This window comes from Melospiza georgiana, chromosome 11 (assembly GCF_028018845.1).
Source record: "Melospiza georgiana isolate bMelGeo1 chromosome 11, bMelGeo1.pri, whole genome shotgun sequence".
NCBI classification, from domain to species: Eukaryota; Metazoa; Chordata; class Aves; order Passeriformes; family Passerellidae; genus Melospiza; species Melospiza georgiana.
Genome location: NC_080440.1, coordinates 6,466,919 through 6,490,626, shown reverse-complemented (window position 1 = coordinate 6,490,626; position 23,708 = coordinate 6,466,919). Strand labels below are relative to the sequence as shown.

The 23,708-nt window shown below is 46.2% G+C and overlaps 1 protein-coding gene across 1 annotated transcript in view; it reads right to left on the bottom strand.

Annotated features, from left to right (window-relative positions):
• ADAMTS9 (ADAM metallopeptidase with thrombospondin type 1 motif 9) overlaps positions 1-9,400 on the bottom strand; it is a 76,345-nt gene extending 66,945 nt beyond the window's left edge. Inside the window, exons 1-3 of the mRNA XM_058032174.1 lie at positions 9,150-9,400; positions 8,663-9,051; positions 7,323-7,485 (exon numbers count right to left, since the gene is read on the bottom strand). Coding sequence (XP_057888157.1) covers positions 7,323-7,485; positions 8,663-9,051; positions 9,150-9,243 — 646 coding nt within the window. The 5' untranslated portion in view covers positions 9,244-9,400. The remainder of the gene's footprint in view (positions 1-7,322; positions 7,486-8,662; positions 9,052-9,149) is intronic.
• Between the last annotated feature and the right edge of the window lie 14,308 nt (positions 9,401-23,708).

Genomic DNA, 23,708 nt, shown 5'->3' with positions numbered 1-23,708 from the left:
GGGTGCTGATGTGGTCAGCATAACCCAGAGCTGAACACACCTTCTCTGCCAGGAGCTTCACACCCTGCTTGGACAATAGCCAGGGATTGAAACAAATTGGGGACCAGCCACTGCCTTGCCCTGTACCACATTGAGATGATCAGTCCTATGAGCAGGATTAATCCTGCCTTCCCTCTGGATAGCTCCTTGAGTGAACCAGAGCTGCTGCTATAGCCAGGTCCATGTCCAGGAGCTCCTCCTGTTGAAGTCAGTCCCACGTGTCAAGCCCAGAGCGCAGAATTTGTGTTTGCAATATGTGAAAATATTAATGCCAGAAAGCAAAGATAGAAAGCCATGAGCAGTTCAGACTGGCATGAAGCATCACTGATGCACAAACCAACAGTTCCACCCCAATTCACTCACTGCATCCTGTGTCTCTGACTATAGAGACCTGGAGGTGCCAAAGCTCAAGGAGATGCTGAACCCTGATGTCTGTCAGGGTGACCCTGCCTTTCTTCTCACTGCTTGAACCAGAATGCTGAGAACCACGGACTTGCAGTGAGCAGCAGTCAGCTTCCCTTAGTAATAAAACATTCTCTGGTTTATACCATGCTAACACTAAAGACCACACATACTCTAAATGTTTTCTTTCCAGGTGATGAATATCAGAATGCATTCCAGCCTAAAAGATTATTTTTATGCCTAAGGTAAAATGTTGCAAGCGAAAGCTATCAATTTTGCACAGTAGACAGAAAGTAGATTAATGAACAAAACAAATTTTCTCTTTATGAAAGGACATACTAACACATGAGCTGAACATGTGGCAGAAAATGATTCAAGATCATCTTACAGAACTCCCACACATGCTCTTCAGGCAACTTCCAATGCACAACAGTCACAACTACACAACCTGTGTCCCACACTAGTCTCTAGTGACACCTGTGAGGCACCATGCCAACAAGAACAACATTGAGGCCACCACAACTTTGTACTGACAGTCAGTAAAAGATAAGACAAAATATCCCATTAGACAAAAAGAAAAAAAAATTGTTCAGCAATTGGCCACAGGGATGTTGATAATGACATTACAGGCATATGGGAGAAGCAGTCACAGAACAGTCAGCCTGTTTATTTTCAGTAATATATGCCATAGGGAACAGACAGAAAGCACCCAAGTGATTCCCCTCTGCTTCTCCCACCTGTCCTTCTTCAGTGGATGTCCACACAGATGAGGCAAAAGTATGTCCATTTTGATTCCAGGAGAATAATTTAACTCTGTCCACTTACCATGTTTAAATTGCAGAACAATAACCAATCAACAACAATTTGTTTAATTATAATCTTAAATCTTACACCTTTAGGGCACCAGATGGATGCTTGATACATATTCAAGGCTAAGAGTAACAACAAAATGCATGCACTTATAACTCACATTGAGGAATCTTAAGCCAAAACTAATTATGGGATCTGTATCACTGACTGTGATCAATGTTTTTTAACTGAAGTCAGTCTATTACCTTATTTCACTTGTCAATATCACAAGACACCTCAAACATTACAGACCGATCCCTTCCCCAGCTCAGCATGGCAAAAGCTTGAGCTTGACCTCCCAGGCCCAGCTGACCAAATACCAGTTGGCTCTTACTGTGCTGTTACCTCAACAGGGAGGCAGAAATAGAATTAATTACATTAGCATATGGGAGTTGTGATGCAATTCTCTTCTTTATTCTGGGAGGGAAGGAAATGTGAATTAATTACTATCTGACTAAAAATTACAATCCACTTCTTTAAGATAAGAAACTTTTCTGAGGAAAAGAACAAACTCAGTGTTTTACCCTGAGGCCAAGAGCAAAGCTGACAGTTTAAACAGACTCTTGAAAGAGCTCAAGGATTGCTCAACCTGGAAGTAAAGGCTTAAGAAAGCCTCCCTGCAGATCTCCTGCAAGCCTGAGTTTACGTGACACTCAGCAGTACAGAATTTGCCTGAAGACCTGCCTGGAAACCAGACACCTAGAATGCAGAATTCTGCTGGATGAATGAGTTGAAAACAAAAAAGAGGGGACACAGTTGGAAGGAAGACAGAGTCCAAAAGAAACAGCAAAAATACTAAAGGGCTACAGACCAACAATCCAAGTGCAAAGGATCTGGGATTTCACCACACACCACTCACAGGAGTACAAACATTGAGCCCTGAGGAAAAGGAATTCAAAGTTTCTGCCTTGAAACTGCTATAAAGTAACAACATAACACATACAAAGGGTCTGGAGAAGGAGCAGGAAATTTTCCACCACTGGCCTCATTCCACTCTATTGCCAATTTTAACACTGCAAACACACCTGGAACCACAGCTGGAGCAGGAACAACAGCTCATCCCCTTCCTGCACCAATGAAAGACCACACTACAAAGTCAGGCTTTAGCCACAGTACCAGATAGCAAACACATCCTTCCCCAGGCCTCCTCCCTGATCATGGCACTGATAACACACTGATAACACCCCCATTCTGGCAACCTCAACCTGACCAGCCCTTCCAAGCACATGGGAACATGGTGACAGAACCATCTCCTGCTTGTGCCACTGGTTCACCAGTGACTTCCCATGCAGCTGGCTGGCATTAGGAGAGCAGGCTGGTGCTAATTATCATGCAGAAATAAGATCACAATCATTGAGCTGGCAGCATCAGGCATCTGCTTGCTCAAGACACAGGGCAGCCCTCCTCTGCCCTGGTGGTTCCCCAGGTTCAGTGGGAAAGGTTGTTACAGTTACTGTGAAAGGGTAATCTATTACAAATTACTCGTTAATGCAACTCAAAAATCAGTGACACATTACTGAGTATGCCTGTGCCATGCTGGCTCAGCAGCAAGACTTGCTTCATGCTGCTGGTTCCTCCTCTGCTTTTTGTAGGACCCTTCTCAGCACAACTTACACACAGACCTTCTCTTCTCCTCCCCTGGACCACATGGGGCTTCCCTTTGTGGAGCTGCTGTGCCTGGCCACACATGTACTCTCCAGCAGTCAAACTGCTGTAACACCCAACAAAATACCAGCAAATTTGAGACCCTTTTGCATTCATTTCTGGCAGGTAGTGGGATATGCTAAGTCTGCAGGTTGTGTCCCACAGCCATCTGTGCTGATAATACTTGGTGGATTTTGGAAAGCAGCCTCAGCAGGTGAGTCACTGGGCTTTCCCACCCCTGCCAGCAGTGGGTGGGGGCATAGTCAGCACGGCACAGGTAAGACCTGCTCTGTCCTGCACTCATCTGAGGCTGTTTCCAAAACCTCACCACCTCAGCACGAACTGCTGGAAGGCCTCTTTGCTGGCTACAGCCCCCTGGCTCCCCTCCAGAAACAGGAACAGCTCTAATCATCTTCCTACTAGTTTGGCACCATCACAGTGTTATTGCTGCTTCTGCATGACGAGTTTTGCCCGTGGTGGATGTTCCTGCTTTAAATGCTCTCATTAAGGAGAGAGGACTTTGAGCAAGATCCTCACATCCAGCCCCAGAGCCCAGGTCCAATGCCAGCCTCAGGATGGGCACAGCTGACCAGCAGCATGGGAGGGAGCAGCTCACACTCACTATACATAAATTACGAAAGCTAAAACTTAAAGGCATCATGGGTACAAAGAAGGAGCTGCCCCAAAAAGTTTAGTTGAGAGTCCTGCATCAGGGTCACAATAAAAGCTGCACAGAATTTGCTAAGTTTGGAGCAAGAGCCAAACAGTCAACAGAAGCAGGGTGACGAAAGGGCACAATACTTGCAATTATACTCATGGACATAGGGGAATTTTGGCTCAGTGCAACCAAGCAGGAGGAGGCCACATCTGTCTCAGAATAAGGGGTGGCCAACAGGCAGAATGATTGCTAAGGTTCAGTAGAAGGCTAAAGCTATCACAGACCCCAACAAAACTGGAAGAGAAGAGCTCCAGAGAACTCAACAACTGAAATATACATAGAAATACATATATGCATACATCACTGACAAAAACCATGGGAAATATGATAGAAAGGAGAAGCAGCAGAAATGGATGTAAGACCCAGAATAAGAGGTGCCTCAAGTAGTTTACTTAAGTGATGACCAAAGGCAGTGTCCTATTGGCATCTGGACCTGGACATCTCTCTGCAAGACCAAACCTTGACAGTTTCACATGGAAAGGGCTCACAGGTCTGCTCCTGCCAGAAGGTCCCACTGGATGGGGGCCTGGGGAGGTGCTGCCTGCCTCATGAAGGTGGATGCAGGATGCAGCTCCGTGCCTTTATCACTGGAGTCAGATTGTTCCTCCATGGGGTGCAGGAAAGCGGCGCTCTCCAGCCTTGCAATGAGCCCTTCCTCTTTTCTTTTTTTAGGACTGCAATTTCTTTTCTCTTCCTCCTCCACCTCAAAAAGCGGATATTTAATAATTGGGTCGGAAGAGTTTGCTATCCTGAAGCGATGGGTGGTAGTGGTGCTGCACCTCAGTGACATCATGCTGTCTGCCTGGCCAAGCCCTCATCCCGTCAGGGCTATTCAGTAAAACACAACTGATTATCCTGCCAGATCCCCGGCCAGATGACAAACTGATTCACGGCACCGACTACAAGAAAAGAAGGACAGGAAAATGCACCATTTCCTATGACTGAAACTACATTAACCTGTTACCCCAAGGAAAACTCTGTCCAAAGTTTTTCTTGCAGCAGTTGAGCTGTATGCCAGACGGCTCAAATGCATTGCCAGAGACCCCAGTGCTGTGCTATGAAAGTTCATCTGCAGAGCACAGCTTCCATTTGATATCCATCAGCATTCAGAGGAAAATGATCTTTTTCCAGAACACCTGTAGAGTATCTTTTATATCAGAGGACCTAAAACTGTTATCAGAAACTGCTAATTAAAACTTCACAAAAGCAAATGCCTGGTTTTCTAAGCTGACCTCAGGACACTGAAAACTAAAAGTACGACCAGGGAGACTGCTGCAAATGAAAGCTTTTACTCAATCTGTTAGTCAACTCACAAGGGAAACTTTCCTGAATACCTCAAGAAGTTTAAAATTACAGCATTATGGCAAGGGCACACCAGCATGTTGACTATTAATCATTTCCAGAAAGATGACTATCAGAAAGTCATTCTTAATAGCACCACTGCCTGGCAACACAGGGTCCCTTGCTCACCTCAGGAGGGTACCTTAGATTTCCCTCCCATGAATTTCCTCTTCAAGCAAATTTCCACCCCTGCCAGAAGCCTGCAAAGCAAATGCACCATTTCACACATTCTTCTGACAAAAGATTGGATTTACACAACACCCTACAATTATGACTAACTACCAAACTCTCACAAAACCATTCTTCTCTGGCAGGAGTGAGAGATACACCTTGTCTAAAACAGTGAGTGCTGCTAGATTTTGCACGTTCACCTCTGATGCAAATACATGAGACACCTTCTCTCACCAGATGTAACCTCAGGTTGGATGCCAAGGTTTATCATTGCCCAAGCTGCTCTGAACTTGCTCCTTAAATGAAATAACCAAGACTTGTTCACCAAACACATATGGCCATAGCATAATTCCCTTTCAAAAGCTTGGATGATGACAAAAAGAAGAGATGGTAAAGAGGGAGAGATGGAGGGAAAAAAGACAGGGAGACAAGACTCTCATGCCTATCTGGAACACTTAAGCTTATGTTTGAGAGGTGAGAACTCCTCCCTCCACTACATGAAGCAACTGAGAAGAGCAAGAAAACAAAGACAAGCAAGAAGCAAAGCACAGTGGAACAAAGGAGAAAGAGATACAGCAAAATCACAGATGGAGTATTATTCTTGTGAACTACAATACAGAAGAATAATATTCTAAATGAGAACTATGATACAGTGGGGTGAAATACACCAGTCAGTTACAGCAGCACAGAGTCAAGTTCACAAGCAAAATTCAGAGCCCTCCCAGCTACCTTTGATTCAATGAGTCTTGTGATCTGCTGCTCCGTTCCTCCAAGGGTTACTGATGCAATGTGCCAGATTCCGTGTTTCTTTCCAACTGTTCTGAGTCTCCTGCATCTGATCTCAAAGAAGGGAGCAGAAACAGCTGGAAGAGAGAAACCAGAATGGCATATTCCAGCAGCAACCCTTGGAAGAACAAACAATGACAGCCTTGTGAGAGGTGCCACTGTACCCCTGGCACATAGGTTTGCATGTGGAAGTGGATTCACACGTCTTCCAGAAGAAGCACATGTTGCTCTGGCTGGTCACAGAGTATCAGAGCATCTTTGGACTCAGCATGATCAGTGCAAGCTGAACAGACTGACAGCTCAACAGCACAGCCACGATCACAGTCATGGGTGCCAAACAAGTAACGTGTGCTAACTGCAGCCTAACTTGGGCACCATACTTCTCCTCCAGTGGTACCTTTACTTCCTGAGCAACTCCACCTACTTTGCAGCATATGAGCAGATTGCAGCCCACAAGGGAACTCAGTCAAGGTCTACTCTGTTTAGGTTCTAAAGTTCCTGTAGATCGAGCTGCAGGCCAAAAGACAAGGGCAAAACAGCAGGTGAAACAGGAGACTGAAGGAATAAGCCTCATCAGAGAAAACTGAGGTATTTGCTGCCAAAGGGGAGGATTAGTTGTGAACATCAGGAAGTCAGGGAAGCAGAGAGCAGCAGGAGGCCACTGTAGATAACAGGGACAGTAGGAGCAAGGTTATTGCTCATCAAGGCACATGAAGGGCGGGAGAAAAAGGTGTGTGCTCTTTCATATGTGCAAGGACTAGAAAGAGAGAGTGAGGAGGTCAGGGAGATGGTGCTGGTGGAGGAAGAGCCATGAGGAAAAAAAAGCCTTTGAAAATGAACCATGGAAAAGTGATTACTGAAAACTGTCAGGGTTGGTGTTAGGACCTCCTCATTTCCACTAGAAAGAGGTAAGACGTGACAACTCACAGCCAGATTTGGGGAAAGAAGACCAGGAGCACAGCAAGACTAAGACAGATGTCATTTAAAGGACAGAGTATCAGACAGAGAGTATATCAGATTAGGATGGTTGGGAATTACATGTAGGATAGAACAGAAAACGAGTTTAAGGGCTCACAGGATACTTAAGGCAAGACAGATGAAAAGCTCTCTTGCCAGCTTTACCTCAGGAATCAAAGGGAAACTTTTTTCTGACCGCAACTTCCTCATAACCAATTCCTAGAAAGCACGGGTGCACCACATCTCTCCAGGACAGCGCTACCACCACAAGCCCAGTCCCAGCACTCACAGCACCATTTCTAGAGGGGTCTCTCAACTCCACATCTCTTTTTTCCCCCCCCTAAACCTACTGCCTTTTAACTGCAAACAGGACTTCCAAGCATCGAGTCATCCAAGGCAGTAAGAAAAGGAGTACCTGGAGTATTGCAAGTCTGCCAGTCCCCTGAAGAGTTGGTTGGAGGTGTCCGGTGTCGGTAGACAAGATGTGGTTTATTGTGCTCTTCTTCATACTCCTGCTCCTCAAGCGATAGGAGTGGCTCTACAAAATAGTCCCCATCATCAGACTTGAATGTGCCTAGCTGAGAGGGTCCAGAGAGAGGAACAGGTGGTCAGCTGTGTGCGATGACAAGCCACCTAGCAGCACTACCCCACAAAGCAAGCAGCTAATGAGGGAGGTGTGCCTAGTTCTGTGGTAACCCCTGTGAGGGCAGTGGCTGGAGTTCCAGCTTTGGTCACACCGCTTGCACCCACCCTGGGCTGCACAGCCATCCCACTGGTGCTTACAAAGGGATAATTACCAACCCACAGGCAGGGAGCATGAGAGGCATGTCTGCCAGACCCTGTCCTTATGCCAGTGATGTTCACCAAGCCAGTCCTGCCCAAAGGGTGATGGTGCTGCTGTGTGCTGGAGGCCCCAGTGCAACGCCATCATGTGCTGGCTTCACATGCACACAGCACATTTCCCTGAGACAGGCTTTTAACCCACATATAAGGACCAGAAGAAGGTGTCCAGCTAGTGAAATCCCTGCTTACAAGGAGACACCAATGCTCTCCTAGTTGCGTACAACTATGAATGCACATATTTGGCGGGTAAATTAAAAAATACCCAAGACAAAACATTCTGCAGCCATCCCATACTGGTATCCACGGGAGGGAAGCCACATACACATGTGCCCAAGCATAGGTGAACACATGCACCCAGAGGAACCCCGGGACTGAATGAAGCCAGCAGAAACCTCCGGGGAGCCCCTGAAATTGGAATCCCGTGGGACTGAAAGGTACCAGGACAGACAGAAGAGCTCCCCTTTTAGGAGCTTCTGCACATCCCGGTGCCAACATCCCTGCACCGAAGGGCACCCAGCTGGGGTACCAGGGACCGGGACATGCCCTGGTCTCGGGTGCTGGGTGGCTCCGGGGCCAGCGCTGGTGGTATGCCCGCAGCCGTCCCTCACACCGGCATCCTCGGGGGCAGGCAGGGTCCGTGCCCGGGTCTGGCCCACAGACCGCCCCTCCAGGTGTCGATGGGTGGCATTTTCCCCCCAAAAATCCGCAGAGCAGGAGCGGCGCACCCCGAACCCGAGGGATGAGGAGCGGCGTGGGAGCAAGCCGCGGCCGGGGTGGGCCGGAGCCGCCCGCCGCCGTCAGGGGAAGGGGCGGGCGCCATCGCTCTGCCCGCCCACCCTCCGTCGCCCCGCTCCTCCTTCTCCTCCTCCTCCGCGCTTCCGCCCCTGGCCCTCAGCGGGGCGGGGGTCTCACCATCCCGGAGCAGAGGCTGATAACGGCGGTGAGCCGAGGGCGGGCGTTGACGTGCCCCCGGTAGAAGCAGTGCTTCACATCGGCGTCGGCCGCCTCGGCGTAGAGGCGCCGTTGGTCTGCGGCGGGCTCTCCCAGGAGGCTGACGGTGAAGAGCGGGGCGATGAAGGCCGAGCTGGCCGTCAGGTTGAAGAGGAACTGCTGCCCGAAGGCGGACAGCCTGTAGTGTGCCTTCGGGGAGCCGGCGGCGGCCGCCGTCCAGGCGTCGGGGGCAGCACTGGTGCTCCGCCGGCGCCGCCTGAAGTGGACATCGGTGGGGAAGGGCTCACCGAACTCATTCACTCGGGTAGGAGTCACGATCTCGTACTCGCTGAGCTTCTCCAGCAGCTGGGCTGCGAGGGGACAGACGCTGAGTGAAGTGGCCGAGCCCCGCGGCCCCGGGGAGCGGCAGCGCAGCACTCCCCTTGCCCCTCCCCGAGCACCCCCTTACCTTGCCTGGGGTGCAGCTTCTGCCTCCTCGCTGCCGTCCTCCAGCCGTCGATGAAGAGCGTGGTGAGTGCCAGCGCCAACAGCGCCAGCTGCATGGTGCTGCGCGCTGTCCTCGGAGGAGCAGCTTTCCCCGCCTCCGCTCCTTCTCCTCTTTTTTCCTCCCTTTTCCTCTTTTAATTTTTTCCCCCCTCTCTTCTCCTTTCTCGCGGCCCCCTCCCGGCCCCCGGAGCGCTGCCGCGGGAAGGCGCCGGAGCCGGGCGGCGTTAGGGGCGGGCGGGCCGGCGGCGCGCGGGGCGCCGGGGGCCGCGCATGGTGCGCGGGGGCGGACGGGCCGGGGTCGGGACCGACGGGCCGGGACAGGACGGGGGAGCCGCCCGCCCGCCCGCCTGCTCTCCCTCGCTTTCCGCCTCTCCCCCCGTCGGGCTGGTGGACGAGAGCTGCCGGGACTCTCTGTTTAAAAAGGGGCGGGCTCCATGGATCAAGCCCGCCCTCCTCTGCTCCCCACCTTCCAATGACACTTTCTTTTTTCATTGCCGGCGAGAGCCGAAGTCGCAGGTTTTGGTCAAGGAAACCATCGCTGGAGCGGGCGGGGGGAGTCCGAGCCACGGCTTCGTACACCCGGGATCGGCGCCCGCTCCCCGCCGGCTCCGTCCAAAAAGCTTTAAAATCCCAAAGTAGCCCAGGCAGAGCGGCACCAGAGCTGCCTGCACTGCCAGGACCTGGTGGGGATGAGTCCCTTTGTCACTCACTGGGAGGAGAGATGGGTTTTCTTACGTAATTAATGTTTTCCCTTTTTTTTTTTTTTTTTCCCAAGGCAGCTTGAAGAAGTGGACCAGCAGTTGAAGAATCCCCTGTGCGGCACTTCTTATAGCAGTTGTTTTCTTAGGCATTTCTCAGATAAGAGGCAATTCAAGCAACTTTTGTTCAGGATGAGATTTGTGTTGTGCACTTTTCAGGCACCCTGAGGGAAAAGGAAGATTATATCCAAAACTGAGTTTATTTTGTTTTGTTTTACAGTTTGAAAGGTCTCTAAAAATTTAAGACATGCTTTAGAGCTACATATAATTAAGTGTTGTCTTCTACCCCTTCCTCAAATCAAAACCCCAGCCTTGGTTTAAAAGGTTTTTAAACCTTTAAAACACATAAGCAAGGCAAATGAGAAGTTTGGAAGTTCAGTTTGCACTTCCATGGAAAATGTCAAAGTTCTTTACATTCTTCGCTCAACTTTGGGACAAGGCACAGAAATGTTGGTATTTGCTGCAGAAAGGGAAAGCTTTAAAATAAAAATCAATTCAGAATCCACTTCTGGGCAAAATGGTACCTCCTGAGTCTTCAACTGGTGAAGTGCTACAAACCTCAACTATTAGGAGTCAATTATTAATTTTGTATGATGAATGTAAAAGTCAGAGTAAATAAAGCATCACCTGCAAAGCCGTGCATCTTCAACCCTGCTGCTGGCTGGCCAGGGTTGCAGGGCTGGGAGGCAGAGCCTCGACAGTGAAGAAATCTCCAGTATTGTGGAGACCAAGTCAGCACATCCTTAGGGCAAGGTGTAATGGCACAAAACCTCCCTGCATGGCATTGTACCTACTCTTACAAACCAGACTTAATTAAAATCTCAGATACTTACCAAGAGATAACTCACCCATGTCTTCCTGAGCTGCAGTGCTTGCAGAGCACCCTGAGCCCTGACCACCTTCCTACAATGTCCACATGTACCCCAAAGCTTTCAGTCTTCACAGAGAGAGATACACACAGGGTGCTTGAGCTTGGGATAATGCTCCAGAAATTGTGGGAGAAGGAAGGGTAGGCTGTATCCCAAACTCAGGTGGATGTGGACACATTTCCCAGGAGTGCCAGGGGGATCCTGTTCTGCTCTTTGGGCATGTGGAGCAATACTGAGCAGCTGATCAGCAAAAAGGGAGTGAGGAGAAGTGAACCGAGTTGCCTGAGGAAGGGGAAGTGAAAAGCTGAGCATAGCATTAGGGCTGAGTCAGAGGGAAGGAGGCATACGTGGAGCTTGTCCTGCCTGTGTCTGGGAGAGAGGGGTGCAGCCTTCAGGCCTCTGATGAGCATGGTGTTGGGAAACAGGTCTGGTTTATCTAGGCTGCAGAGTGCCCCGGGGCATCCCCATTTCACAAACATCTCACATCCCACCTCTCTCAGCCTCAGCATCCCCTGTGTCCCATCAGGCACTGGTGAGAGCTGCCTTGTTTCTGTTCAGCTCACTGTCACAGGAAGACCTATCAGAGCTTTGAAGTTTTTCTCCTTACTTTTCTACAAGGTGACCAGTAGAAAACTAATTTGGCTCTGGGGTGAGGTTTGATGGAGCTCAGGAGCTGGTAATGGCTGAGAAGTGACAGCACATACCTGTGACTTGGTTGGGTAGGACTCTTTTTGGCTCTGAGCTGAATGGAGCAAGGTTGTTTTGTCGAGCATCCTCACAGCCCAGCCCACTGATCTGAAACCACCAACCTGAAGGAAGGCAAGAAACACAAATTTATCATTCAGAAAAGGGGATCCAACGCATGCGACTCCATTATGGGGCAGAGTTGGGAGAGGTCTGAAGCCTCCCAGGACCAAATCCTGGCTTTGCAATGTCACTAAACATACATTTATGCATTCCATGCAGCATGCCATGACTTCCGGAGCCATTTCCATCAACATGCACAAGTTTTATGTTGTGTGGCATTTTGAATCTTTACAGCTGGAGATTAGTAAGTGCAGAATGAAAGCTGTACTCTAAGTAAATAGATTATGTGGAGCTTAGAGGAACTAAGCTGCAATCTTAAATTCAAATAACTTTCCTATTAGGAAGGATCTATTAATACTTACGGTATGGTAATTGTGCAGACTCCAAGTCCTCACCCAGTCAAAAGTAAGACTTAAGAGCCCATACCTACCCCTTAAAACACTGGGAATTTTGCCTATGTAAATATTGCAGAACTTGAGCTCCAAATGCCTCTTCTAAAAACCACAAAATCAGAACTTGATCACAACAGCAAAATTTCAGTAAGAAATTAAGGCAGTGCACACTGCTGCAAGAATACACTTGCAGAAGAACCCAGATTTCCTGAGGTTTTTGCACTGCTTTTCTCCCTCGCTACCATTTCATTTTCACTATAGGTGAGGCTGTACTAATCTTTGATCTTTGTGGTTCACCCTCTCTGGGTAAGCATCATCTTCCTTTATCTGCTGCATCCTCTTGCTTGCCCAACGATTATCCCACAAGGCAGTTTCCCTTTGATGGTTGCTCCTCAGTGCTACAAGATAACTGAAAACAGCCAACTCTTCTCCTTCTGTCTAATCTGTGTGGTCAGAAAGCGAAAGATTTCATTCCCTTCCAACAGCTAACCACCCTCTCCTGCTCTCTCATTCATCTGCTGATGCTGGTAACAAGGATACCACTCTGGGCTGCCTTTCTTTTTGTTTTGGAAACTCTCATAGAGGCTTCTCTTTAAAAGACATTTTCAGCAGTTGTGTCAAAGCTGGATTTTTAGGTTTTGTAAGCCTTTCACATTTGTTTGGAGGGACTGAAACTTGCAAGTCCTTGGGTATACCTAATTGTCAAACTTATCTGTGCCAAGCCAACTCTTTTTGGTCCTCGTTTAAAGGATTTAAATACACTCATTGACTGTAGTCCTTTAAGCTTCTGCTTCCTCCCTGGAGTTCTCTTCTTACCCCATGTAGTTTGCTGCTGCCATCAAGGTCTGAATCACTGGGTTGTTCAGGAGTTTGCTCCTCTTACCACAGGAGGCTGGGAAGTGCTTCCTGCCATTCCCAGCAATACCAGCACAGCACTGCTGTCACAACTTGCCCTCTGTGGGCCCATATGCTGGTTCCCATTTTAGGGCCATTGGCTGAGGGAGATGTGACACGATGTGCCAGGATGCTGCAGAGCCATCAGTGCCATCCCACTTCCCTGAACACTGAGATGTGCACATTGAGGTGACTAATTCAAGGTTACCCAGGGCAATAATACCCAAACACCCTTCATCTTGGTCCTGTGTCAAACTGTGCAACTCAAACATCTTCCCAGCCAATGCATTGCAGCAGGAGCCGTGTTCTGTGGGAGCCATCCATCTCTGTACACAGGTGCAAGGTGGGCACAGTGGAAATGCAGTGTTACCTCCTTGCAGATACCATCCCTGCTCTTTGCCTGGTGGGGAATCACCATTTGGGAAAAGGACGTGAAGGAGGAAGCACAAACAAGCCTGTTCCACTGCTCCACTCATGCAGGGAAACTGGCTTTCAGCTTGCCTTCAGAAACAGCTCTGACCCTGGAAAACAGATACATGAGTAGGAGCTAGGGACTGGGTGGGAGGAACAGCACAGCCCACATAGACACTGCAAACGTGTGGGATTTTCATCTTCAGGTCAGCACGGATGGACATAATGATCCCTTGAGGCTCTCCACTTGAAACTGCTGGTTCCAGCTCACCCTCCCCTGCTCCCAGCATTGCTGCTGACTGTTCACACACTGCTCCTTTTCCTTACACCTCTTATCTGCCACGTGGAAAGTGCTCAGGACAGCCCAGCTTCTGCGTCTCGCTGCAGCCCGGCAGTTTCTTTGGCCTAACAAGTAGTTATAGATCCCATCTCCCTTTTTACTACAGGTAAACCTGGGAGAAGTCCTAAAGTAGCTAAGAAACACTCAATTCTGAATCTTTCCATTTTTGTGCAAATTAAGCCACATAAAGCTAAGCATTATTTTTATCTTTGGAATACACTCTGCATGACTTTTGATATTATGTACTTATGCATCTATGCTATGTTTCAGGTGCCTTTGCCAAAACATTAACAGTAATACTAGGAGGACTAAATAGAGCAGATGTTCTGTAATCCCACACCAAAAGGCAACCTGGGAATGTTGGAAATTATACAGGTACAAAAAGCTTTATCCCTCGAGCCATGTACTTTTGTTATATAAACAAATTATCATAACAGCTCTGTGAGGTGTCACCATCACCTTATGAAAAGAAAACTGAGATGATTGATTTGGCCAAGAACATGGGGTCATGGAGCTCTGACCTCATGCTAGTTCCACCCTCCCTCTCCATCATGTATGCAGTCTAAGTGTATAATGTAATATTTCAGTGCAGGGATCATTAAACTGTAAAATTCTATTTTAGGAGGGTTGTTTTCATTCTTTTCCCAAATAGTAGATTGTCTCCAGAGATAACAAAATACAAATATCCAGTAGAGCAGGGAAAAAGCTAAGCAACATTACAGATATCAAGTTCTTTTTCCCTACACTGTTTGATTTCCCTTGGGGTGTAACGAGGTACCCAGCTAAAAGCAAAGACGTCTCCCTGGGGCAAGTCTTTACAGTGTTGTTGCATTTGTATTGTGGTAGGAAGTCTCTACTCGTTGTAAAACTGTCAAAAAAATTGTCAATGGCCAAAAAGCTGGGAATGTTTTAGGCCTAATCCAGTGCCTGTCAAAACTCATCATCAAAATTTCCACTGACTTAGAGAAGTGCAGAATGAATCTCTGTCATTTCCAGGAGCTATTTTATAGCATCACATCTTGCTCATTAATATCCACCTGACAAGCATATATAACATCCACTATTTCTTTACCAAGATGCAACAGCTTGAAAAACCCATTTTGTTTTTAACTTAGAAAAATGTCTGTGCTTGCTTAGTTGCAGTACCAAAACTGGGATGTTTTAAAATTCTTCTCAGATAGCTGAGGGTTCCCAGAACAGATGGGCACAGGGAGAGAGAAGATAATCTAATGGCAGCCCATCACTTTGTAGCACTGCTGGTACCACATCATTACCACAGCCAGAATGTGCAACAGACCACAGTCATTGACCCCAACTTGCAGGATATGTTGAGGAAACAGCTCTCTTCTTATAGGTGCTCCTATACCCTTGCACCCAGTTTCCTCCTCTCCTCTGAAAGCAGCATTGATAAGAAGGAGACTAGAAATGCTTAGTGTGGAAGATTCAGCATATAAACGCAGCACAAAAATCCAAAAAGGCATTTGGTCTCTCCCCAACTATGCTGTGTTTGCCCTGGATGAAGGAGTGGTGAACAAATTCTATTTTCAGCTGCACACCCTGCGCTGTTTCTCACGATGGCTGTCGCTGCCTGAGCAGCTGGGCACACCTAATACAGGATCCCTCACTGGTTTGTGCCTGAGCTACTGCTTTGTTGTCAGATACCTGCAGCCTTGGCTTTGCTGCTTAACTTCACTGTCAGCTCTGCTTTTGCAACCAAAATAGAGGACTTAATGCTAAGAATTCAGTTTCTTAGAAGATGGAGTTTAGGTGAGATGTTAAAAAGCAGGCACAAAAGTAGCAGGACTCAGGGAGAGCAAACTTTGGGTGATCTGCAAAGCTGAAACAAAAATTGTCTTTTTCTTCCCAGCTGTTTGCAACAGCCACCTCTGCTCTATGCCTTCATGCCTTCTTACTCACAAAATACCTTTTTTTTTTCTTTTTGATGGCAAAGGTTGTCTAGGAGCAAACCTGGAATCCATCCTTTCCCCTCACAGGTGCGAGGAGAGCTACAAGAATGATGTGAATTGGCTGCAGCCTTAACCACATTCATGTCATGCCACTCTGGCTGGGATGCTGGAGAGAGAATTAATGGAGTGTAAATCCCTGTTTGGAAATCTCCAGCTTCTCTCTGTAACTCCTTCATTCCCTTTGCAAACCACAGGAAGAGGGGATCTCCCCAGAGAACCACAGCTGCACATTTTGGGTTTTGATTAAAAGTAGTGGAGAATTCACACAACCAAGGCTGCTTGTCTAAGGGGTTCAGAGTGAACTGGGATACTTCCAAGAGAATCTGTAGTCCTGAGACTAAACCCTGCAAGCAACAATCCTCTTTTAAAGTTATTGTATGGCTTGGCTACAAAGATAAGGCACCAGATGGCTTGGGAAGAATTTTTAGGAGACAGTCTGCTGGTACGCCTGGAAGAATCCTGAGAGTTTACGTTTACAATAGACCATTTCTTTGGAGGCGAATGTTTGTCAGGAACATCAGTTTTAATTACCTAAAATGTAGGCTGTTTCCAAACGCAGACAATGTTAAGAGGAGTAGATTTTTTTTCCTGAAGAGAGGACAGCCAACAGAAATCCCTTCCTTTACAGGTAGCAAATTGACTTGTGAGACTACTGTTGTGCAGTTTTCATCCCAAATACTATCCTGCAGCACTTTCTTTCACTGATGAATTATTCATAGCACAAGTAGGTGTTACTTTTAATCTGTTGTCAGCCAATGAATTAAGCAGCTAATTTTGTCACCTCTAAGCACACAAGAGCAGCCCTCAAAATTCCCAAAACTTTTCAACTGAGCCTTTTGTATGTCTTTTGCATGCAAGGAGGGATAAGCTGGGACAAGAGCCATAAGGATGCCAGTAGGAATAAACAGCCTGTCAGTAATCTTTATGTTGCTTTAATACATGCAACTTGCTTCTAAATCCAGGTGTGATCATTTGGCAGTAATGATTATAGCACTATTACCCATAATATCTGAATTCAATGACACCACGAATTGAGCTCCCATATACCCAGTGTGAGGCCATGACATTTCTTTCCCATGCAGAAATATTACCAAAAATTATCTAAAGGATTTGGACCTTCCTGGGAACTGTGGCCCTGCTGGAGCTCCTCATCACCTGCAGGTGCATGGCAGACCTGAGGAGATGTGCATGTGAGCAGCACACCTTTTATGTCTGGAGGTGTGGCAGCTCTGCTAAGGGGGTAATTTCCTACCCTACACATGGATGCTGAGATATACATGTCGTGTTTTTCAGACCTTTCAACTTTCTTATATGCATTGCAACATAAATAACATTAACAAATGCTGGTGATGGGAATCAGGCTTATGTTTGTAAGCCAGCTGTTTCCATGTTGTCTCCCCATATTTTATCTTAATTCTTAAATATCCCTAACCTTTCCATTCAGAATTTTTAAAAGGATAAAGCATGATTTGGAAATGACTGTAACATAAGGATATTTGTTGACTTAACTGACATTGTTTTGACATGTCAGGGCCTCCCAGGGGACCAAGACCCCATTGTCTAATGGCAGAGCAAACACAGGGCTGAAAATGGGGCCAGAATCGGCATTCCCCTGCCTTATCACACTCAGTTAATGCATTACTCCACACCAGCCAGCCAGCTAAGAATAGCATTTGTTGAAGGGAGGAGAAATCTCATACACACCAGCAGCATTCTTTCTCCCTGCTGTTTTCATAGGAGGTTCCAGCACATGGTTCTTTGCAGCACAAAGCCCATAGCCAAAACAGAGAATTGTCCAAATCTGAGCCATTTCATCTACCAACAAATTTTGTGTTCCTTCTACAGCAGGACAGAGAGATGCTCCCCCACGGCTGAGACTTCTAGACCTCTCATAGCTTGTGAAACACATGGAGAGCCAAAAGAGCAACTTCCCCCAAACACAAGTAGAAGTGGGTACATTAAAACAGACACATCATCCTTTTTGATTCTGTGCATCAGTTAACTCCTCTGAGCAGTGAGAATGGAACTTTGCAGCCCTGGTTGTACATATATAAAACCATGTGGTTTAGGGCAGCAGTATCTAATTGCATTAATTTTTTTTTGGATACCATTATGTATAGAAAACAGGCCTCTGGGCCAGGAGCTGGCACTTTTCAGAAGCTGACATGCTTCTGCTGAAAGCATTGTGAGGGATCCATTGTCACCACCTCTCTGCAGCATCATTAACAACAGTGACCAAGAACCATCCCCATGGCCCTTCCCTCTTGCAGATATCCCTGAGTCACTCTCCTGCAATCCACTGCACAGCACAAGGAAAAGAGAAGTTTCTGCATTGCTTAAACACACAAGAACTACTGACCTGACCCTCTTTGAGTAATTTCCCACTCTCTCCAGGGCACACCAATGGTGAGTGCTCAGTGGTGATGGGGCAGGAACAAGGAAAGCTTGCAGGGCCTTGCCTGAGCACCAGTCCATGTTCCAGGGATCTGCAGCTGGGTGACCCATACCAGAGGTGATGTCCTTGTGCTCCTCTGCTGAGCTGCTCCAGGAGGAGAGGGACACAAGTCCTGCCAGGGGACACACAAACATCAATGTAACTCTCACCCTTGTGCAAATGCCCAGCCTTGCACTGCTCTACAGTCTGATGTCGGTACCACACATGATGGTTTAGTTTCCACTTCTACCACCCAGACAGACATGGCTGTGGAAATCCCAAATTAACAATTCCAATTAGGAATACTCACCATAGTCTCAATGATGTGTGTGTGTGACTGCCAGTGGCTGTGACATCTCTCAGGGTATGGAAATATAGTTACAGCTGTCAGGTGCAGAAATTCCCTTTTCTGCCCCACTCCATAAGATTTTTCTCATGCCCCATCCCTCTTGTTGTGTCGTTCCCTCAGGCCATGTGTCATCTCTCCTGGTCACCAAGGAATTTGGTTCCCGTGCCTGGAACAGCTTTTGTGTTACTGGCAGCTCTTCTTTCTGCACCCATTGAAATCTACAAAAATAAGACAATGCATGAGTAGCTTTTAAATCTAATTATTCTTGTGTTTACTTGGCAAAATCTTGGATATTTTGCAACCAATTTATTTGACTCAGCCTCCAGGAGAAGTCTTGAAGCGTGAGATACAGTGACACGGGTGTTTCCTGTAGGTCTAAGATGTGGTACAATGTGGCTTTCTCTATCCAAGCCCTTCAGCAAAAGTGCTTGTAGCTTGCTCCTTGACTTCAGGAAATGTGTGCAAATGCACCCAGGCTCACCCAGCAGCTGGAGGTGTCTGGGGCACCCTCCAAATGTAGTTCCAGCTGCGTCTGTCCCTCATGTCACAGGCATGAGCCCCTGGCCCTGAGCGGCGTGTGACTAGCACAGCAGTCAGAAAAATTCACACAGAAGATTCTGTAAGCACATTTGCTGGTTTAAACTTTGTCCCAGAGACTGGAGACTCCTGCAACTGTGAGAAAGAGGGGTCCTTGTCATTTATAGCTGAGGTCAGTGGAGGGCCAGAGCAAGGAAGTTTGTATTGCAGCAATTTGTACCTTATCTTGTTTAGAGATGTAAACAGAAGGTTTACACTTCCGTTACTGAACTCTCCTACACCAAAAATGTTGAGTGCAAAGAGAAGGAGAGGGATAGGCAACATGTGTGCACTCATTTCTTGAACTTATTTCAAAAAGTACAGTTAAAGAGTCTGGTGTTTCTGAAGTTTGGAAATTTGGACCCCCTTGCAGGGTTCAAAAACCCATCTCTGCAGACTGCAGGGGTCATTCCAGGATCCCAATAAGGTCTGGATGTAACTTGTAAGTCTGATGGACCCGAGTCAATACCATTGAAGCCAAGAATCCGTTATGAGCTTTAGGTCGCTCCCAATTGCTTCTGAAGTCATTGCCCAGGCTTTTCTCATTTTAGTCACAGTACCAGGGTTTTGTGTCATCTGAAAAGCTCCAAGGCAAGGGACATATGGAGCTTACAAAAGCATTTATTGTGCTAGTTAGCTCCAGTTCCATGCCAAGCAAATTATTCATGCACATTCTGTGGATAGGAGAAACAATTTTCATGTGGTTATATGGATAAAGGGAGAAGAATTTGGGCCACTGACTCAGCCTGTCAGCAATGCTTCCCCCTAAATTCAGCCATGGAGCTGCGAAGCAGATTTCTCACAGCACTGATGGTGGGGCAGCTCTCTCTTTGGAAAATGTGACTCCTTATTTACATGCCACTTGGAAACCAGTACCATACAAGGGAGCCAAATTATTCCTGAAGTATGGCCATTTGATTATAACCTTTCAGGAGAGTAAGCAATTGAACAAAAGCAGCTTAGAGATAGCATTTCAAGTGAGGATCAACCAGCTTGGCTGGAACAGGAGCAGCAGCAAACTGCCCAGCCTGTTGGAGACATGGCCATGCCTTGTGATGCTGCTCTCCTGCATCCTAAAGGAAACCTGACATTCTGCAGGTGTTCTTCTTTTGAGTCTCGTGGAAGGAGACAGAGTTTGAGGAGACACACTACAAAAGGTTCCTTTTAACAGTTGCTGCTTTGCAATTTCAGCTCTGTGACCAAAGTGCTTTTTGATTTTTCTTTTTTGTCTCAGCAGATTTTATTCAATTGCCATTGCAGTGGGCACTGCAGAATGCAGGGTACATTCCTGCTTCAGTTGTCTTTCTGTGCGCTTGGCAGCAATTCTGGATACCCAGAAACACAGACCATAGCTATTTTCTTTAATTTCCACTTTCCTTTTAGAAATATTTCATAAAAGGCCTTCCCACATTGAAAAAAATTAAATAATCATTATTTTTTTTAAAAATTTAAGTAATTAAATTTGCTCTATTATTCAAGTTAGTGGAAATAGAAAAGCTAATCAGCTGACTGTAATTGTACAATAAAGTCAAGAGTAGTTAATTTCAATCCTTGCTCCATAATACTTATATAATTCAAACCTGGAGACAAAAACACTAAGGTCATGGATTAGCAGTGGCCTAAAGTTGAAAATAGGCTGAGGAAGTAAGGATGACAAATCATATGTAATGGGTATAGGAATTACGTAGTGTATGATATTTTATCAGTATAAATGGAAGAAATACAAAAGCAAATTCAATTTTTAAGGTGTCTGTGAATAAAAATATATATAAACCTATAATATAAATATAAACATAAAAATATAAATTATAAAAATATATAAAGATAAATATAACCAGTCTCTATACTTGAAACAGAGTTACAAAAAATTAAATTTGAAATCAAATATAGTAAAACAAATAATTTGGTAATAATTAAAACAGTTGTTGAAATGCAGAGCTAGTTTTCATTAACAGAGTTTTATAAGTTTGCTTTCTTTCTGTGATGTACAAAACTAAAACCTGTGTCATTCAACTGGGGTGCCAAGCCATTCAAAGAACACACTGAGCAGAAGTTCATCCCAAAGCACCAGCCACAAACTACACTTTTCTAGATAAAAAAATATAGTTCATAGGTAAATAATTATGGCAATTCACTTAGATATAGCATGTGAGGTAAATAACATCAAAGCCTTCACGTGCATGCCCAAATGAATTAGCAAAATCTATAATAAAAGCTCTGGTGGGGCCCATACTCACCAGTGTTGGCATTTCACAAGATGCCTGCAAGGTTTCATTATGATTACCTTTTGCAAGCATTGCAGCTGGTACAATAATAATTGCTGTGCCAAAGAGAATTGTGAAAGCGCAAAGCACAGGAAAACTAGAAAAGGAATTTTGTGACCAGAATGCCATGCAATTTTTCACATACCAGCAGAGAAAATAAGATTTCTAAACAGTGGGTGAACACTTGCTTGCCAGGGTAACAGCCACTGCCTGCACAGAAACAATCCCTCAGAGCCTATGGGATGTTCACAACAAGCAGCAGCTGAACACATCCAAGGAGAATGTGGTAATTAATTAATTATTTAGTGCTTCTGTGCTAAAATAAATTATACCTGTACATGTTACTAGTGGGTAAAAACCTCACACATCCACAAAAATGCATAAAGAGCAGCTCTGTTATGGATCAGAATAACTTCTAGCCATTTTGACCAGGTTACCTCCTTAAGAGGAACATCTTTACCCAGTGACTGTGTCTCACTGGGAGAAATTCACTGCATTGATTTGGCACTGCCTGACTTTTTGGTAGTGGGAGAGGGCCACAGGGTAGATGGTAGATTCTGTGAGAAGCTGCTGGAAGCTTCCACCATGTCCAACAGAACCCATCTCTGATGGCTCTGAAGATGGACATGCTGCTGGCCCAGTTAGAGAGGTTGGTAATGCCTCTGTGACGACATTTAAGAAGAAAATCAAAACATCACATGGGCAGTTTTTTTCCAGGAGTGGTGAAGCACCACTGCCAGGGCCATCCCTGGCACGGAGCATGGCAATGCAATGCCAAGGCCAAACCCATCTCAGTGCAGCTCACAGTGAGCTCTGCCTGCCTGCCTGCAAGCCATGGTGAGGGGCACAGTTAAACAAACTGCCCCTTGGAATTCATGGAGTGCATGGGGGATGCAGAGATCCACTCACAGCCCATGGGCAAATTGCTCACACCACAGTGGGTGGATGCCAGAGAAATTTGTGATCCAGTGTGAGACCTGAATAGACAGAGGGCCCCTGCTGCCAGAGACAGAGAGAGGGTCCTTGCTTCCAAACCAGAGCAGCCCACCCTTCAAGGACTGCACCCCAGGGATGAGTGACCCACACCAGAGCAGCTTTGGGAAGGCTGTTTGCCCGTAGGAGGGACTCATGACATGGCAGAAAAAAAAACCTCTCTTTGAATGAAGAGAAAAAGATATTGAGTGACAAACTGACCAAAACTCCCATGCTCTGTCTTCCTGTGCTGTCGCTGGGAAGGAGGGAAGGGCTGGAGGGAAAAAAAGGTGGTTTAAGGACTTATTTCACTTCTCATTATCCTCCTCTGACTCTGTTAATAATAAATTTACTATATACCTTTCAATTTAAACCTGTTTTTCTCCTAGAGTGTTTTTTCTCCCAGTCCTCATCTTGACCCTTCATTCATTTTTTTTTCCCCATCTCCTCTGCCCAACTAGCAGAAGGAGGTAAGGGAAGGACTCTCGTGAGTGCCTGGCATTTGGCCAGGGTCAAACCATGACATTCACCTTGGCCTCAATTCACAGCTCAGTCAGAAAGTTTACAGAGGCCTCTTGGGTGTTTGTAACACTCTGTTAAATAATAGCACAAATAAAACCACTGTCTTGGGATAATGCACCTTCTTTTATACAAACATTTCATTTCAAAGTCTTAAATAGGCAATAAAACAATATTTAGTCTTGTAAGTCTTCTTTGGTTAGGTTCATAATGTACCTGCCTACCAATTACATTCCCTGCAGTCAGAACACCTAGAAAACTCTATTTATTAGCAATCCATCCCAAAATAAATGTACCACTGGAGTCAAAGATAATCTATTCTGAAGGAGACTGCTAAGACAGCTCCTGGGATAAAGGAGGGTAAGGTGCTCTTGAACACTAACATAAAAGAAATAACAATAAATGTTTTGCATTTCAGAAGTAAATTTTTTCACACCCTCATTCTTGTTTTCATCATTCAGACATTGGCTGTGACCTCCACTGAGGTCCTCACTGAAGTAAATATCCACTGACACCCTTCTTAGTGCAGCCTTTGGATAGCCACATCTGGAAGCTGATGAGACCTCACATCCTTTGCCCATGCACACAACACAGCACATCTCAGGCTGTTTCAGTATTTTACCTGCCCTTCAAGGGCCCCACGCAGAAGCAAAATGGTTGTTACATGCATGTGGTTCCTGCCTTATGGGCCACATAATCCTGTTTAGTGTTTTAGCTGTGTCACACATGAATTGGTGGCTCTGTGCTGTGCCTTGTCCAGTGGTGGCAGATAATAATGCCTTTGGTGTGCAACACTCAGCTGAGGCAAGCTTGGAAAGTGTTAACTCTGAGGCAGGATAATATCTTATTTGGTTGAAGTTAAAAGTAAACCAATACAGGATTTACAGCAATTTAAGGCTTAAGATGAGATTAGATGCCTGTCATCTCCAAACACCTCTCAATCTGCATAAAATAATCCTCCATGAAGAG